Below are 18,854 nucleotides of genomic sequence, written 5' to 3' on the forward strand. Positions count from 1 at the left end.
ACCTGGAAGGGGCTTCCTAAAGTATTGTTGCTCCCTGGCCTGCAGAGCCCAGTGTCACCTGGAGTGGTAACTCAGAATGGCAGGTCATCTTAAGAGGCACGGAGACAGGAAAAGGGGCTACTTGTCTTTTTTTTTTTTTTTTTTTTTTTTTTTTGCTTTTTACTCAAAGCTGGCAGGAGCCATCAGCTTGCAGCACACACACAATAGAAGATGAGGAGAGCACAAGGCCTTCCTCTGCGTGGAGGAGCACCGGCAGACGCAGCTCCCCAGCAGCTCAGGTCTGGAAGCGCCAAGGCTGCGTTTCTCTCTCTCGGTGGGGTTTGTTACTCCAGCCACGGCGTTAAGCCTGTTGCTCCTTTGCTCCCCCAGCGAACCCCTGGCGCGCGGGGGCGGTGAGCTGCGCGGGGCGCCGAGCCCGCTGAGGTGGAGCACCGGGCAGTAACCGCCTAGGCGGCTTCCCCTCGGGCACACCTCGCAGCCGCGGCCGGGGCAGGCACCTGAGGGCAGCGGCGAGGCCGAGGCAGCGCCGCCGCGCCCGGCCCCCCCCGAGGCGACAGCGGCCAGCGGAACCCCGCTCGGGCCGCGCCCGCCGGCCGCCATTTTGTGCCGGCCCCCGGTCCCGCAGGGCGCCACGGGCCGCGCTCGCGACCACCCTCCGCGCCCGTGCGGGGCGGCGCGTGCGCAGAGCCGGCGCGGGGGTGGGAGGGGCGTGGCCGGGGAGCGCGGGTCTCGCGAGAGCGCGCGGGCTATATCTGGGGGTGGGCGGGCACGCGGCTTCCTTTAGTGCGCGTCCGCCCGCAGCGCCGCCGCCCGCCCGCTCCCGCCGCGCCAGCAGGCCCAGAAGATGGAGGACAGCGCCATGGACATGGAGAGCATGGGCCCCCTGCGCCCCCAGACCTTCCTCTTCGGTAACGGCCCGCCGGCCCCGCGCTGCGCTACCCGGGGCCGAGACGGGGGGACGCGGCCTCGGGGTTGGGGGGGACGCGCGGAGGGAAGGGCCTTGGCGGGGGGAGGGGGCGCGCCGCGGCTGTTACCGCCGCGCGCGCAACGCGCCCCCTCCCATCCCCCCCCCACCCGCCCCCGTCGCCGCGGCGCGCGCCCCACGTGGCGCGCCGCTCGCACGTGGCGGTGGCCCCGGCGCGCTTTTGTTCGCCGGCCGCTCCCGGGGGCGCGGGCGCGCTCGGAGCACATGGCAGCGCGGCGGGAGGCGGAGCACGTGGAGGGCGGCGGGTCGCGGCGCCGCTCGCCCCCCCGCCCCCCCCCCCTCCGGCCCCGGGGGAGGCCCGGTCGCCGGCACAGCCCCGGGCAGCGCGGAGGACGCCGGGCGCGGGTGGGCTTACGACGGATGAGGTTGGAGGGCCCGCGCCGGGTGCTGCGTGATCGGCAGTAGGCCGCGGACTCGCCTGGGTTTCTCCCCATCCCACGTGTTCCTCGTGCGCCGGGAGTGCCTGTGCAGTAGTAGAGCCTTGAAGCAGCAAGTTTTAAAATAATGAGTGGTTATCAAATTACCTGCGTCTAAATAAAATAATATGATTATAACTAAATGGTCTTTTCACAGGCTGCGAGCTTAAAGCAGATAAGGAGTATCAGTTCAAAGTAGACGATGAAGAAAATGAGCATCAGTTGTCTTTGAGAACGGCAAGTATCGCTTGGTTTTAAACTTGCAGGTTTTTAAGTTTTCAATTAGCAGTGGGCGATATTGTGAGAAGTGAAGCTTTTTTACCCTGTACACTAACGTCTTTAGACTTAACTCTAGTAGTAAGCAGTTTTATGTGAATCTGTTAAATAATAAGCTCTTCTTACTGGGAGTGTGCCATGTCATTTGAAATATTTCTTGTATTAAAAAAAAAATATCTACTGATGTTTCATTGTTTACATCAAGCCATGCAAGGCTGGAAAATTTTAAAGATTGATTCATAGTACGTTAATAAACATATACTAAATGGAAATAAAGGCCACAACATGCACTCTGACTTCTCTAATGCAATAGTTCAGATGGTACAGGAGCACATGGGGGGCAGATAGATTTGTAAGAATCCTACATGGGCACACTTTAGTAGACTTTACTATAGACTTTACTACTGAGAGCTTTCCCACATATTCCCAAAACAATTCTTTCCATAAACAGCTAATAAACCTTTTCCCCCTCATTTAGATTTAGTTACGTACTTCTGTTTATTGTCCTTGGTGTGACCCTCTCTGAGGCTGTAACTGGGAAATGCTGTCTTGCATTCAGATAATTCATCTAACAAATTCCTGAGCAGAATACCCCTGGAAATCAGTATCTATACACTGAGAGAGTTCTTAGATGTGTCCTGAGATCTTCCTGCCTGCCACACAAGGAAGACACAATATTAAAGGGCCTTTATTCTGGGCTGAGCATGTTGCTTTTGATTACCATAAAGATTGTATGCCCCAACTTCGTATGCAAGGAATTGAAGATTTGTAGCATCTCTTTACTTTATGGTTTATTACTGTGTTTCTTTAAATGCAAAGAGATGCCTTGATGATACCTGGACACAACAGTCTTCTACTTGTGATTTGCTTCTTCTGAGAAACTTGCATAATAATGCTCTCCAAACTTACTCAGTGATAAACATTTTAGTGTAGGCATTACATCATGTGTCTTCAGTCCTTGTATTTTATGAAAACTACAGCCTGGACTTGACAATGACTAGTTTGTTCTTAATTGGAGTTTCTTTAGAGGAAAGAGTATAATAGTTAAAGTAGGTATAAGTTCATGTACGTAGTTCTCACATCTGAATGTTTGTTGTGTCGATGAAATTAGTTACTGAGTGATACTTGAACTGTATGGCTTTATCTAAACATCCTGTTCTTGGAAAATTACCTATAGCATCTCTTCTGATGCTGTGCGCTCTTTATGGGGTATGAAGTAGATTGGATGCATACCAGTACTTAGTTTTTAGGGTTGTGGGAAAAAAAGTGTCTGAGGCTGGGAAGATCTTAGACATCATAGCTACAAACAGAAAGTGCTTTGGCAAATGGAGGAAGGAGTTGATGGAAGATGAAGTGTGAAGGTAGCAAATACCCTATGACTGATCTGTGCACCTGATAAAACACTCGCTGTATAAAAATTAACACATGTCAGTTAAATGTCAGTTAAGATTCAGATGTGGTGGACTTGGGTATGAGGTATGGGAAAAGAGGTGGGGAAAGAAAAGGATAAAAGTGAAAGTGGAGGAGGATTGATGCATGTAAAGGTAGAAAGAGGCATGAGGGTTTCTGCAGATGTCTTACTAATGATAGCTGAGAACATAAAGAGGAATGGTCACTGCTTCATTACCTATTTATTGCCAGTGTGCATTCCTTTGGTGTAGAAATGGAAGCACATGAATGGATACTTGCCAGACACTGTACATAAATTAATAGTAAGTGCCAAAGTCTTGCTTGAGCTGGTGCAAGTGGCAGGAGTAACTGGGAGTGGAGAGCATGCTCTTAAACTCTTGTCCTGGTAAGTACAGGTAATCCCCAGTTGCAGGATGCAGTGTTGTTACTAACCCATTTGAGAGGTGAGATCAGAGCGGCAGTTTCACCTCTTTAAATTTACAGTAACAAAACTTGCCAGGAGTAGTGAATCCTATATCCTGTTTCTCAGCCTTCAGTCTGATACATCTAGTCTGGATCATTATAGCCTGCCTAAAACTCAGCTCGTGGAGAATGGAAACTTAAGTTGTATGCTTCTGCCTGAAGTGTTTACACCCACGACTTCATGGAGGGTGGAAAGCTTCTTCTTTTCATGGGCACTGGGAAAGGAAACAGCCTTGTTCACTGGTCTCAGGAATAATTGTAGTACTTAAAGGGATTTTTGGTTTTCACATCTGTTGCATGTAATTGTGACTCACATGCCAGAGGTTCAGAGAACTGGAATTTCAGGCCTGTCCCATGCCTGTCACTCATTTGCCTCCCTGCGGCTATGACTTTTGCTTCTTAAGAAAGTGCCAGACTTCTACTCAGTGTCAGGAATCCAGGCACTTGAGCTTTGAAATACCTGACAGCAGGTCTCAGTCCTTGGTGAATTAGTGCAGAAGGTATATGCATAAATATGAGATTTGAATTGAGCACTTGTTGAGACTTCTCATTGAATGTCAAGTAAGCAAAAAGCGTATAGGGTGATAAAGTGAAGAAATTGGCAGATGAAACATGGCAGGAAGAGGAAGGATAAAGGCTGTGATTCTGTAGTAGTGGTAGCACTTGTGTCCCTCTAGGCACGTGTTTGTACTTCCCTTGGGCTGGTGTCAGTGCTGACTGGACTTGACACTGACTCATTTCAATGCAGTAATCCAGTAGAAAAAGGTCTGCTTACCACTCTTGTTAAAACACATGCCTTGAATTGCACCTTGCAAGTGCCAGTGTTACAGGGAAAGAGGATATTGGCCTGGAAAGGAGTGCAACTGGATCATTAGCAGACAGAAATACAAACTTCAGTCTTAAGAGGTACAGAATAGCGAATGGAGTTTAAAAGAATTCAGAATATTTGGGCATATTCTCATAATGTGCACTGTTCTTTACAGGTTACTTTAGGGGCTGGAGCCAAAGACGAATTACACATTGTAGAAGCAGAAGCATTGGACTATGAAGGCAACCCAGTTAAAGTAGTACTGGCATCTCTGAAAATGTCAGTGCAGCCTACGGTAAGTACAGGAACTTGAACAAATCTACTGTAAATTGGGTCTCAGGTGAGAAAGACAAGTTGGAAGAGGTTTTGGTTGTCTGAATTTTAGTGTGACTACGCAGTGGTCAGTGGGTTCAGACAACTGTCAGCTTTGGCATGTGTAGTAACTACAAGCTAAATATGGGTATGTTCTTTCTGTGCCTAGTAGACTTACTCTAGTCATCTGGAGATTACAGACTTGATCAAGTAATGCATTTTTAAAAATGGATTGTAGTAATTATGCATGTCATCTCTATGTATACAAATGTATGCATTGGCAAGCAGATGCATTTATATCCTATGTTGCTTTCTTTGAGCCTGGGATGAGAAAAAGATTTTTTCTGCAGGTCCCAAGCTCTTAAGAGATTCTGAAGATGACTGCTACCCGTTCATGATATAAGGGCACCCTACTTGTCATTCCTGCCACCTGGAATGTATTGAGTCTGTGTTGCTGGTGATGTACAAGTGGAACTACACAATACTGGGGGCAGGTGTAATGGATAATGTTCAAATTGGCATTGCTGCCAAGATGAGTAGAAACAAATGCATATTGTTCTGGCTTTGACAAGTGTGCTTTTATTTTGATAAGCAGTGAGAACGTAACAAACCCTTTTGTGGCTTATTGGCCCTGATTTGACTTCGATTTGAATACGCTTCCGGAATATTCTGTCGGATCGAATTGGGGAGTAGCTGTATTAGCCTTGGAGTCTACAGATTTTGGTGTTCTTGGCTTTATTTGAATGGATTGTCTGTTAAGCACACTTTACCTTTAATGTTTTAATAAATAACAATGCTTTTTTCTTTAGGTTTCATTAGGTGGCTTTGAGATCACACCACCAGTGGTCTTGAGGTTGAAATGTGGCTCAGGGCCTGTTTACGTCAGCGGGCAACATCTCGTAGGTATGTATTGCTCTGGTTAATAATCTCTGATCTTGCTACCTGTCAGCACCAACAGAACTTGAGTGATGTATCTGGTATCTCAAGCAGTACTTTTTGTAACACTGACTCTCTGAATCTTTAATTCACTGTTCTCAGAGGCATGAGGTAACTGTAGGACAGAGGATTTCAGAGAAATGCTTGCATACCTTTTCTTGCCTCTTGTTTTGTATGGATAAGGGGCATTTGTCAGCCTTGCAATTTGAGTTCTAATTTCTCCCCGTAAAAACAGGTGTTGGGTTCCCTGTGCTAGTGCCTCACATCAGAAAAGCTGCAAGCTTTCTGCCTACCAGTTGAGAGTGTGAGAAGACTGCAAATGAAATAGTTTTGAGATTGCACTAAAAACTAGGCCAGGACTAGCCTTCTCTTCTGTAGAATTGTCTTTGAAACTCACCTTTCTAGAAGTTCTCTTAAATGTGTCACCCTAGAAATGGAGAAAAAAAAGTATTCTTAATTTCGTATGGCTTCTTTTCTGTGAGGAACGTTGCAGACAGTATATGGATGGTTATTCACCCATTTGGGATTTCAGTGTAGTAGCTGCAGTCAGCTGGAAAAGTCTCATCACAGTGGTTAGATTGCTGGTAGGAAGAAGCTTCCTATCAATTCAGCACCTCAGTAAGACCTTGCCTATTTAGTTGTGGGTGATACTCTTCTGCTTGTTTCTTACTAGCAATCTTGCTTTTAACTATTAAATGAGCTGGATTTTTTACACATTGCTGTCATTTTGTCAGCATTGGAGGAAGAACCAGAATCAGATGATGAGGAAGATGATACAAAAATTGTGAACACTTCAACAAAGAGACCAGCGAGTGGAGGAGGAGCTAAAACACCACAGGTATATATACTTTCAGTCAGCTTGTCTGCAGAATTTTCTTTTGGCTTGGTATTACCGCTGCCTCTAGGAGTAAGCCGTTAGATGGCTTGCTGTAATTTATTAAATAAGTGGCTTACTGATATATGTGGGGAAGGATTATTTTGTATTTGGGTTTTGAGAAGTACTAAATTATGGAAGTGTTGTTAGGTGCAGGTAGCTTCCAAAGCTTTGCTGGAGGGCCTTGTATGAAGACTACTTTTATGTGGAAGTTTTGTCCGCTGCAGTAACTTGGCTGTGTGCAATTCCGGTATAAACATCATACTGCAAGAGTTTAAATTCTCACTGAAGCTCTGTAGTATAGAAGGAAAGGTTCATAATGCTTGGATTATGCGGTAAATTTGTCAGTAGCTTTTGACTTGGTAGCTGTAATGTATTGGGTTTTAGCTAAATTGATGGAAGATAGTCTTGTAATTACACCACGAATTGCTTCAGATCAAGGTTGCTGTTTAAGACAATGGTATTGACGTTTAACATGCATGATCTTTCTGTAGAAAAAAGCAAAATTATCAGAAGATGATGAGGATGATGATGAAGACGAGGAGGAGGATGATGAGTATGTATAATTGGTTTTGATAATGTGTTTTGAAATACAGGATCAGCTTTCAGAATACGAATTATGTGACAACTGGATGTTATATGAGCAAACTACTTCATTATCTTGGCTACAGAAAAAAAGCAGAATTATCTGAAGTTTATCTCCACAATGCAATCTAAATTAGTGTTATTAAAATATGTCTTACCGGTTTATAAAAGTTAGTTTCCTGTAATTCATGACCTTAATAAATTTAGAATTTCTGTATTAGCAGTAGTGAAAGTCCTAAGATACATGCCTTCAGTATTAAAGCAGAAGGGAATGCATTTAACTGCAGTAAGAGTGTTAGGCCTAACACCCTGCCATATGTTAAAACAAGGTATAGGGTAGACTTGGGAAGATTACTTGCTTCCTTGATGAATAAAACATTTTATTGGGAGGGAGGGGGAAGACTTAATGTGGTTAAAGCTGTGAGTATAAATCTTGAGTTATGGTGTGTGACTAAGTTTCTGATTGCAGTGATGAGGACGACTTGGACGATGATGAGGAAGAAATGAAAACACCAATGAAGAAAGTAAGTGGCATACATCTATACACACACACATTGTGACTCTCTTCACCCATGAAGTGTTTAATGAACTTGAAAGGGAGTGATAATGCCAGATGGACTTAATATCTGCAGCTAAGCTTATTTGGACAGGGGGAACAATTTTTAACACTTCTTAACTTACCAATAGGTGTTAATTGTCCCGATTGAGTCATCTTTGGGGATTCCTATGAAGACCCCTAAAGCAGAAGATGAGGGGGAGGGGAAGCTGTGTTTGCATGAGTGAGATAGCTGGTTAGGTTTGAACTCTGCGTTTATTTTAATGCAGAAGCTAACTGAAGTGTCCTCTTCTTTGTCAAGTGTTCTGTTTTATAATGGACTGATGTCAGCGAAAGGGATCACAATAATTGGGCAGATAGTCCCTTAATGAGTTTAAGCAGAACTGTTTGGAATGTGTGAATGTGGGATGCTTTTGATATAGCTTGGTCTGTATAAGTAAATTGAAATAGGACGTTAGAACACTTCAGTGTGAATTGTGCGTTGAGTCTGTTTTACCTACTTGGCTGCAGAGGGGTGCCTGGGTTTGTAGTGGCATGTATACGCACACGTGCAGTTGTCAGACTGGTATGGTTTTGTGTGTGACTACTGGGCAGCAAACAGTCCGGCTCACAGATGTGGGGTGTGCTTTGCTATTTCAGTTAGTTCTGCATGCTGTGAAAAAGGTCTTTTCAGCAACCTAACTTTCAATAGAAGAAAGAACTGAATATGTGAGCTTGTTGGAAAAGGTTTGCTTTAGGCAGCCAAGTGCTTGAATGTGAAATGACATCAGCCCTTGAGTGCCATCTGGTGGTAACATAAACTAATACAACTTGGCAACCGCAGAGGTAGTAGGTAGTAATTTTTTTTGCTCTTATGTACCTTGGCTTGAATTTGTAGCTTCATATCTGCTATTTAGAAACAAACATCTAATGTTTTACTTCACTATATGCTGCTCTGTCCTGATGAATTTCTGTAGGTGATAGTGCACAGTAGCTTAGGGCCTGGTAAAGACAATCTGAACAGCAATCTGAACTTTGATCTAATCAAATCTAGTATGGTTGAATGAAATGATCCCTTGATCTAGATAGGAATGTAAGAATCCAGTTCTTAGATGTACGTGTGGCCTTGCCCACGCACATCCCAGACGACGTTTTGTATGAAATATCAAACAAGCTAATGGTTGTGTTGCAGAAACCAAGTAGCACTGAGTCAGACCTTGGAATTGCTGTGCCATCTAGAATTAATCTTGGGCAATATCTGTCCCCAAAAGTCTGCACTGTAACATGTAAGAAATGATGTAATATATAAGGAAAACGTAATGGTCGTCCCGCATAGTTGTATGGCGTCATAACAAAACTGGATCTTGGTTATGCTATGGATTGTGCTGCACCAACAAACAGTTTTTCATTTGAGTCCCTGTAGCATACATGCTTTTTGCTTAAATAATGGGTGCTGATCATGTTGTCTAGGTAATGAGAATGCTTTTGTGTTTGAGGTTAAATAGTATGTATTTGTCACTAAGTCTTGAGTATTATGTCAGCAAGCTTAACATTTACTAGTAGTTTTTCATGGCAAATGAACTTCAGTGCTTTCTTTTCAGCCTGTCCGTGAGGCTTCAGGAAAAAATATGCAGAAAGCAAAGCAAAATGGAAAAGACTCTAAGCCGTCCACGCCAGCATCAAAAACAAAAGTGAGTGAAGGCGAATGAGTAAACCAAATGTTCATTCTAGTCTGGAAGCTAGTTTTCTTGCTTAAAGGTAACTTCAAATAGCGTACTCACCAATAAGTTTTAGTTTTTGAATCTTAACATGAAGAACGCTGGGGGTGTTGTGTGTTCACTGCTTCGTGTTCCCCTGGCAAACTCTTTGGTGATCAATATATAACTACAGCAGCCAAGATTCAAAAAGCAGACATGCTGTCTCTTGTGAGTATTGGTGATCCCATGGTTTAAAATACAAGACTATTTTTTTGTGCAGCTGCTTGTACTGGAGGATGAGTACTGTCGTAAATCCAAACCTAAATGTTGTTCTTTTCTTTGTTTCTGAGGAATGTGTTAGAAGCACAAATTTAACTTCTGTGACTTTCTGAAAATGATCTGAAGTATCTAGGTGATAACTAGTTCATTTATTCTGTATAAATTCTACAGTAGGTTTTAGCATTCTTGTTTTCTAAAAACTTGATCTTGTATACTAAGTAGCATTACGTATGTGCAAGTTCCTAATGCAATGAATGATTTTCAGACTCCAGATTCCAAGAAGGATAAATCCCTAACTCCAAAAACACCAAAAGTTCCTCTGTCGTTAGAGGAGATTAAAGCAAAAATGCAAGCGTCCGTAGATAAGGTGAGTTTTTGGAAACGTCAGGTTTCTCAGCCTTATTTTTACGTGTCCACAGATGAGAAGAATTGTGTGTTGCGTGTCAGTGCTGTGCTTTTATCGGAGTATGTTGATGTTGAAGCTCATAGAAATTAAAAATTATCTGGGACAAAAAGAAGCCTCTGTATTCATGAGAAAAACACTTTGATTTTGTATCCCTCCAGCAGTGGTGATTAGTAAATTGGTATTGTTTAGTGAACTGTCTCAGCTAAAATTTGAAAGGAAAAAAAAAAAGGGGGCAAAAAAAACCCCAAACCCAAAAACCCCAAGGCCACCCCACAACAAAACAAGAAAAATGAAAGCAGCAATCTTTGGGTGATACTTATTGTGAAGGTGTCTTAACTAGTGTACACATCTTATTTTCGGCAACTAGAGTAAATCAGAGTTCTTCACGTGCTTGTTATAGCTTGGTCTTAAAACAGTATCCAACTTGGATCTGCAGATGCTTGTAAGGCTTCATAACTTCCAGAAGGGGGAGGTAGGTGCTTGTGATATGCTTTAGTGAATCAGTGAAGACCTGAAAGCATTTGCTTTCTAAACTGGAGATCTGGTGTTAATTGAGTCTTCCTTCTATGGATGCTTTATCTTTTGAAGGTCACAGGGCAGTGGCTCGGCTTCTGGTGGTTAGCAGCTTTGACTAGCACTTCATGGTTATGCATATGAGTATTTTTCTCAGCTGCTATTTAAGTATAAAAAAGAAAATGGCATTTTAGTTACAGTTGTGTAAAGCGTAGCAGGTAATAGCAATTCTTTCCCCCTTAGTCAGGTTTGGAAATGTGCATGCTAGCTAGGGTTGCAGTTGAATACATACCTGTACTGCAGGACCTGATTCCTAGACTATATATAGAGAGTTCTGATTTTACTTCACTAGCTCAGGAGAGAGCTATGCGATCGTATGCTCATTTGTGACTGAACCAGGTTCTTTATTGGAGTCTTATTTTTGGCTAATGTTAGTGCTATGAAGAATTGTTCTGCTTTATTTTTTGTTTGGTCTGAGGTGATAAACATTTTCCCTCCTTACAGTGGCATGTCACTGGCTTGATAGTCATTTAAAGAATTCGGAATGTCTCCTGCTTAGACAAGGCGGTTTTGTCCCAGGAATGCAAACCGAGACAGAGTGTTTGAATATAGAGTGGATGCAGAGTGAGCAATGACAGATCGAAATGCATATCCCTAAATTGTGAACCTGACAGTGATGGATGGTATCGTTCTGCTAGGTCAAACTAACCTCTTGGACTTAGTGGATGCTAGGGTGGGTTTTTGCATGACTCAGCGGAGCCACGATTAGTGTTTCTGCAGTGTAAGCAGAAGTGCCTGAGCTGCTCACAGTAGACAGTATCCCAGTGGAGGGAAGCATGCAGACCAGATAACTGGCGAGTAGCTTTAGAATATACTTTCTGTTGCTGAAGAGTGTTTTTACTGTGAAATGCTGTGTAAGCACAAACACGTAGAAGCAATAGCAGGCAGCTTAAATTAATGTTTTCCAAGATGGTGTGAGAGTGTATCTTACGCAAAAAACTTGTGCGTTGCCATTTACAATGTCACTTCAGCTGACAGCCAGCAAGTTAGATTTTTAAAAAGTCACTTTTAAATCATTAGAGTAGAATTGCTGTACTATGTAGTGAATAATATCAACAAGCTAATAGAAAAGCATCAGTATTTGAGAGAAACCAGATGTAAGACATTGTCCAAATCCAAGGTTTTTGTTTGCACTATTGCAGTTTCGGATATTCCTAATGTATCTTTGTTTCCTTTGAACATAAAATTGCTGTCTTCTGCGGTGTGCTGAGTAGCAGCTAAGTACACTATCATAATTGGCTAGGTGTACATTTCAACTGATGGACCTGAAGAATGGGAAAAATGACAGCAAATGTTTCTAGAACAGTTCTTTAAATTCATAGAACTCTGATGTATTAGAACGAGCCTTAAAGGGCAGGTGGGACATGGTTAATTTTTTGCTATAGAGAGCTGAAGTTGAAAACCTACCTGTGAGGGATAGTAGTGTCTCCAGTTGCATGCTGTAATAAGAATCCATACATATGGAATTAGTTTATCCAAGCAGCATATGAATGTAGATGACAAACAAGGTTATTTTAAAGTGGTGAATGCTTGCTGTTCTGTTTCTGAGCATGAGCAAAGATGCTTGTACAGCCATTATAGTGTGTAGGCACTGACTCCTGTAAGAAATACCTGGCTACTGTAGAGAAGCAAACTTTTTGAAATGTTTTAAAAGTGGATTGGTTTGGGATGTTGCAAGGTGAGTTCAGTAAAATTCCACGTGTATTGCAGTGGGATTAAGCTTCATAAGTTACTTATTGGAAGCATTAAATGACCTGCATACACTAAAGCTTGCTGCTTCTTTTTTTTTTTTTTCTTTTTTTTTTTTTTTTTTTTTTTTTTTTTCTCTCGAAACAGGGTTCTTCCCTTCCTAAGCTGGAACCCAAATTTGCCAACTATGTTAAGAATTGCTTCAGGACGGAGGACCAAAAGGTAACTGAATTTATTGGAACTTGATAAAGTCCAAAAACTTTTACAACCTGACTTAGGGATTCTTTTCCACTTCTTAATCTTTACAAGCTTTGGACTGTTTCAAAGGGTTACAAACCACGAACAATACTTCAAATTAAATAAATGGGAACGGTTTTAAGGGTTTAGTTGGCTAAGATGGGAAAGCTAATATTTTATTACATTTTTCCAGCTTTTATATGGTTGGTAAATTATCTCTTGCTTACTAAACCCACAGAATTTTCCTTTTGGCACCATATTGGGTAAGGAAATGAGCTGTGGTTTTCCTTGCTGCTGAATTTGGCCACCTAGGCCAGTCTGCTGTTCAGCCTTTTGTTGGGAAGGGTGTCTGGGAGGGGGAACTGTTTTGTGATTAAGATTATAGCTTTCTTGCTACATTTTCTCCCAAAGTCAACTGAACTCTTGTAAGAGGGCAAGCCAAAAGGTGGTATCAGGAAGCAACTTTCTGAATTAGTTGGTACTCAACATACACTAGGCTAAAATGTGTCTTAGATTTCCCTATCAAAATTCCTGTGAGTTAAAACCTTCCAGTGACAAAATTCCTTATGCTTTCCTGCTTCCCTCAGTGGTTCAGAGTAAACTTCTCTGATAGACAAATTGATAGGTTCTTGAAAGAATGTTTAAAAGCAGTTAGCCTCAGCTACTGGAGTTGGTCTGACATTAGCCAGGGTAGGCAGAGTTCAGCCAATATTTGCCTAGCTGGTCCACACCCATCCTCTCACTTACCTTCGCTGAATTCTTACTATTGTGACTTACAGTGAATAACAGTCTTCTAGCAGATGGACCTTAACGTCTTTCTTTCAATTTGATTTTGTCCAAAAGGAACTCATTTTTTGGTTGTAATTTAATGTCAATATTTTGTGGAGATAGTAAACTGAAAATAATGAGGAAAAAATGATTTCAATTTCTAACTTTTTGTGTACACTTCCAGGTCATTCAAGCTCTCTGGCAGTGGAGACAGACTCTGTAAGAAAAGAAAACCGTTTAAACAGTTCATTAAAATCTGCAGTCTTATTTCTGTAACCATTATTTGGCTGTCCTTTTTACAAATGCTGAAAGAGCTTTCCCTACTGTGTCTGATAAATGTCATCCAGATTACCTTGCCAAGAATGTGTTGTCCAAAATGCCTGTTTAGTTTTTAAAGATGGGACTCCACCCTCAGCTTCATTTTAAATATGTATGGAATGTTTTGATAAGGCATGGTGGTGGTGGTGGTCAGACAAATGGAAATGGTGGGGAGACTAAATGTACGTGGAAAAAAAAATAAAATTTAGTATTTTAATAAAGTACTATCGTTTCTTTTTTTATGGGTTGGGGGTAGTCTGCATACTGAACCCAGAAGATAATAGGGCTTAAAAGTTCTCATAGGAACTACTGCTAAGTGTTTTAGCTACTTCTCTTTACCAAGTACACATCAGATAGTCTCATTTATGTTGTCAACTTTGAAAAGAACTTAATTCCAGTTCCGTGAGCTTTACAGCTACTGAGCAGATGATTGGTGAGAAGACTAAGTGGTAAGCAGGGCTTTATTCTTGTCTGGAAGTGACCACTAATTATATAATTGCCTGAAACAGCCTTTCCTGCATCTCGATTTCTGACCTGCTTCATTGCTCTTTGGTTTATGGTTTCTCTTTAACAACTGAGTTTGTAGGGCTTGTGTCTCCACTTGTAAATTGTAATGCTTATGATTTGGGAATTGCTGTGCTTTTCCTCCAAGGGGCAGAATCACTTCAAATGCTTGAATGCTATGTCTATGTGTAGTAACTGCAGTAATGGTATGAAGACTGAAAGAATACTTAAGAAAACATTTAAGCAGTTGTATGGTAACTATTAAACTTTGATTTAATCCTTGCTATGTGTGAGAATTAATGCTACTGACTTCTGTTTTTCACAGCAGAAAAATCTTACTTGAGAACAGAAAGGCATTAAAGCAGGCTTTAGCCAGTTGGGGTTTTTTCCACCTGAAGGACTGGCACAGTTGGGATCTTAGAGCAGCTGCCTTTGCAAGGCATGGTAGAAACTTTTGTTGGGTTGTGCTAATTGGACATGGGGTATCTTTTTTACTGGATGTTCTTCTTTCCAAGTTCTAGAAGCAGAATGTGTAATTTGGTTTGTAAAATTGTCACTGGAAATACTTTTAAGGTTTGCTATTCTAAAAAGTTGAGATTCTGGGCATGATGGAAACCAATGCAAGTTTCCAGAAGCAAGTAATTCTTGGAAAAACAAAGTCAAGCAAAGTGCATGGTAGAGAAGCGAAACAGTGCAAGTCTAGTGTCAAAGATTCATTTAAGCTTGAGTATAATTACAGCATGTGAAATGGCAGCGTGTATGGGTTTGAAATGCCTGTTTTGGTGGGGTTATGTCAATAGATGATGTCATATGCACAAGTGAGAGCAAATTTCCCTGGTGAAATAGAGCTAATGGCACAGACAGGCTTATTTAAGCAAATTGCCCTCAATTTTGGCTGAAACAAGTGAAAATTGTACAGTAATTTCAGTAAGAGGCTATCCAGCCAATAAAATATTCTGAGTATTAAACTTTTAAGAAAAGCTGGGGTGTTGTCTGTCTATAGGTCACTGATGAGAGCGGGTCTGTGGGGTGCAGGCACGCGGGGCACAAGGGTTGCAAGGGGAAGATAGAGCCTGTATGGGCAGTTAGTTCTACAGGAAAATGTATTCCTGTGCTGTAGCCGGGGTATAATAATAAAAGTCAAATCTTTGTCAGGCTGCCATTTAAGCATCGGGAGGCATCTTTGAGGCATCTGCTTCGCGGCGTAAAAATGATAACTTTACTTGGCCCTGGTTAGCTTGCTTGTTCTGTTTTCTGCCAGTTTACATTTTGCATCTCGCTGTGAGAAGTGGTCAGCGTGGCTGTCCCCTGCCCTGCCCCTGGCTGCGTGTGGGGGTCTGCCCCATCCCTCCCGGGAGCAGACCTCGCCCCTTCCTGCCAGTCTGGCCTCCGAATGCTTTGCCCCTGTTGGGACTGGCCATCTGATGACTCCGGGGGCTGCTGGGCTGCGCAGTCATATTCTAGGGTATTCACAGGCAGCCGCCAGTTCTTCCACTTCTTTGAACAGAACCTCAAAAGGTTGAATTAAAAAACAAACAAAACCAAAAAAACCAACAACAACAAAAAAACCCAACCCAGTTTAAGCTCAGATGTGAAAATACCTGTTGAGAAGATACCATTTACCAGATATGGGTTACTGAAGTACAGTTCTTGACTTTGTGCAGAGTTGAAGCATATTTTTACCATGGTAATAGTGACATGATTGCAACAAAGCTGTGGTGTTTTGAGAGCTATGTTGAGGGCTCGAAGCCTGTGTGATCCTGATCCTTGAGGATGGTTTGAGCACATGGAAGTACATTGTCCAGCGCATCAATGCAAATACAGGCTTTCCTGCTCTTGCCGTGGGAAAACGACTCACCTTCCCTTGATGGGCTGTCCCTTGACCTCTCCTTCCTCCACGAATTTCTCCCCTACTGCCTTTGCTGTTGCAGGACCCTTGTGCTCCTTGCTTTTTCCATGCTTTGTTTCCTCCCACAAGTGTGATCCTTACAATGAACAGGCAGCTGGTGGTGTTCCCCTGCACAAGACAAGGGGGAGGCTGAGCGGGTGTGCAGCAGCACTGTCCTCTGCTTGCAGAGTTGGCTGCTGATACAGCTGCTCCGTATGTTTATCTACTTAATTTCTGGTGTTTCTGGACATCTGCTCTCAGAGGAGGTGAAGATAGAAGAATACTGTCCAGCAGTAAACCCACCTTTTCCAGCTTCAGGAGGTCTTGGTCTGTGCCTTCTTCCTTGGGGTGTTCAAGAAAAGTGCTTGTGGCCACCCTAGGTCTGGGTCAGGGTTCTGTTTGCTCTTGTGAATCGATCTACCTTGCCAAAATGGTGTCTCAGACCCCAAGTGCCATGGTGAGTATGGAGCTCTTATTTTGCCTGTGCTCAGCAATTGTTGCAGCCTTTGGAGAGGAGCAACTCGAGCATGGCTGGCAGGAGGGTGGAAGGGAGTGTGTGTGGGCTGAGGTAATGGAAAACAGGGCCAGGATGGGTGGTGGTTCTGGGCTTCTTGCCACCCAGACGGTCCCTCAGGGGCTTAAGTTCATGCTGGAACATGTTCTCTGTCCTTTCCTTCTCTAGAAATCTTACCCAGATACCCTAAGCTATGTCCTGTCTCCTTCCAGTGTGCCATTACTGACTAGCAGCCAAACTCTCCCAACTTTGTCTTCCCTCTTTCTCTGTGGAACAAGCACAGAGATCCTTATTCCTCTTGCCATTTTCCCAAAGGGGAATTAAAGACTGGATCTTACCTACAAAATGTCATAGAAAAAGCTGTAAATGAATTGGGTGGTTTGGAGCTAAGTGTTAGATGGGGTGCCTTTATTCCCCAGCCTTGCCTAATGAGCAGTAGGTGCTGGCAAGCAGCAGCAAGCACAATTGGTTGTATTGAGTGAGGTTTGGGGGATTTGATCCGGTATTTATTAAGGGTTGCTTCGTCCGAGTCCTGGCTCTCATAATCTGAACAAGGAGATCTGAGCTTGCGCAATTGGGCACAGGAGAAGTGAGCGGTCCAGGACCTGGAGGTGTGCCTGGCTTGTCCTTCCTTGTACAGGCAGCAGAGGGAATCCCCTGCTCTCTACTTGCTGGGTACTTTTTATCTACATTATACTTTTGGGAGCAATTCTCTGTTGTGTTGGATCAGCATTTCAGTGGTTGTCTGTTACGCAAGTGGACTTTAAGCCATGCCTTATTCGGACCAAATTATCAAATATATTACATGCTCATTAAGATGATAAAAGTGTGCCCTGGAGACCACTGGATTCTTCCAATTGTATGCATGTGTGGCCTGTGGACAGTTGTGTGGTGATGATTTTGCTTCTCACTTCAGAAACTTTCTTCTCCCACCACTTCTATAATTTCCCTAACCAAGCCAGAAGAGCCTTTATAGGAGAAGCATCCCCAGAGAAAACAAAAGGATGAGAAGGGGCAATGAATCAAAAAAAAAAAAAAGGTGGGTGAGGGTCAAAAGTGATAACAGGAAAAACGGAAACCCTCAGTAGGTTGCAGGGGACCTCTAACAGCGCCTGCCACATCCAGAGGTGTCCACCTGGGCAGTGATGTGCTACCCAGAGAATTGCCCCATCCAAAGGGAATGGAAATTGGTGTACTTGAACAGCAAATGTCAAAAGGAGGGAACATAATTAGGCCACTCAAACCAGAATTGATGTGCCTGCCTGGTTCCTCAGACCTAGTGTTTGGTTTACACTGGTACTGGAAACAATTTAAAACTGAAGGTGATCTTGTTAGAAAGGTCCTATAGTTTTACTCAAGATCCCTTCAAATAATTGTTGGGGCTGTGAACCTGTTGAGCCCAATCCAGTTCTGTTGATTTAGTTGGTATTTAAGAGAAAATTAGTTCCTCTTGAATGAGGATATAAATTTTCAAAGCTGTTTTCAAATTAAGCCCGAGGCTTTTTTAATTGATTTTTTTCGTGAAAAATAACTGCATGAAGGCATATTGTAGCTTGTCAAGGTACTTGGCATCTCACTGCTGTAGCCACCTTTATCTGTGCTTGATTCCTGCAACTTTACACTTGTCCCAAAGCTTGTAATTGTGATGTTCTCCCAAGAATGTCCTTGCTGAGAGACTTTTTAGTGACACAAATCACACTATATTGAGGCAGTGAGAGAATATATCGTTCTAGTGTTGCTTCCCATAGCACCTGCTGCTTTAGCTGTTCCCTCTATGTAAATGTGTGTGGACACGGAGACAGTGGACAACTACAGCTGATGGATAAAGCTTTCCATTTGGTAATAAGTCCAACTCGGGCCTTTAGGACACTTCCGTGCCCCGTAACTTTTTTTTTTTTTTTCCCCCATACTGTTAAGCGATTCTTTCAAATTTTCCACATGGAAATTACTTTTAACTAAATGACCCCACCTCTCTTAGCTAAGGGCAATAACTTGTCATGGGATCACCATAAGGAAGGGGACCCAACCCTCACGCTCTCCAGAGATGACAGAAGAATGGGGAGATTGGGGGATCTTGCCTTCTTTTTTTAGAGTCTCAGAGTAGGAGAGGTACTCCTGCTTGTTCCCTCTAGCTTTATGATTCTGGATCGCCCCTTCCAACTCATTCCAAGGTCTAGATCTTGCCACAGCCTTCTCCTTGCTAACTTGGTCCATCACTGCTCCTCAGGATTCTCTCTGTCTCACTGCTTCTGACCCTATCAGTCTCTCCTCCAGTCTTTTCTCCGTTGCTGTTAGCAGCACTGACTTTCCTGTCAGTCCTGTGCTCTCAGTCTCTATAAAAAGCTTGAACACCACTGCAGACCTGGTGTTCCTGTGTGAATT

The 18,854-nt window shown here is 43.0% G+C and overlaps 1 protein-coding gene across 1 annotated transcript; it reads left to right on the plus strand.

Moving 5' to 3' along the window:
* The first annotated feature begins 763 nt into the window (after nucleotides 1–763).
* On the plus strand, nucleotides 764–13,790 carry NPM1 (nucleophosmin 1). The gene is made up of 11 exons (XM_032992734.2): nucleotides 764–908; nucleotides 1,559–1,638; nucleotides 4,533–4,652; nucleotides 5,479–5,572; nucleotides 6,340–6,443; nucleotides 6,974–7,035; nucleotides 7,534–7,588; nucleotides 9,201–9,290; nucleotides 9,841–9,942; nucleotides 12,391–12,465; nucleotides 13,433–13,790. Exons 1-11 carry the CDS (start codon nucleotides 845–847, stop codon nucleotides 13,469–13,471), a joined length of 885 nt encoding a protein of 294 aa, XP_032848625.2. The 5' UTR covers nucleotides 764–844; the 3' UTR covers nucleotides 13,472–13,790.
* Nucleotides 13,791–18,854: the final 5,064 nt, after the last annotated feature.

This window comes from Tyto alba, unplaced genomic scaffold (genome assembly GCF_018691265.1).
Source record: "Tyto alba isolate M040663 unplaced genomic scaffold, T.alba_DEE_v4.0 Super-Scaffold_17, whole genome shotgun sequence".
Lineage (NCBI taxonomy): Eukaryota > Metazoa > Chordata > Aves > Strigiformes > Tytonidae > Tyto > Tyto alba.

Coding starts and splice junctions, on each gene's coding strand:
- NPM1 (XM_032992734.2), top strand. CDS start 845: ATGGAGGACAGCGCCATGGACATGGAGAGCATGGGCCCCCTGCGCCCC. Junction 909..1,558: donor CCCCCAGACCTTCCTCTTCG/GTAACGGCCCGC, acceptor GTCTTTTCACAG/GCTGCGAGCTTAAAGCAGAT. Junction 5,573..6,339: donor CAGCGGGCAACATCTCGTAG/GTATGTATTGCT, acceptor TCATTTTGTCAG/CATTGGAGGAAGAACCAGAA.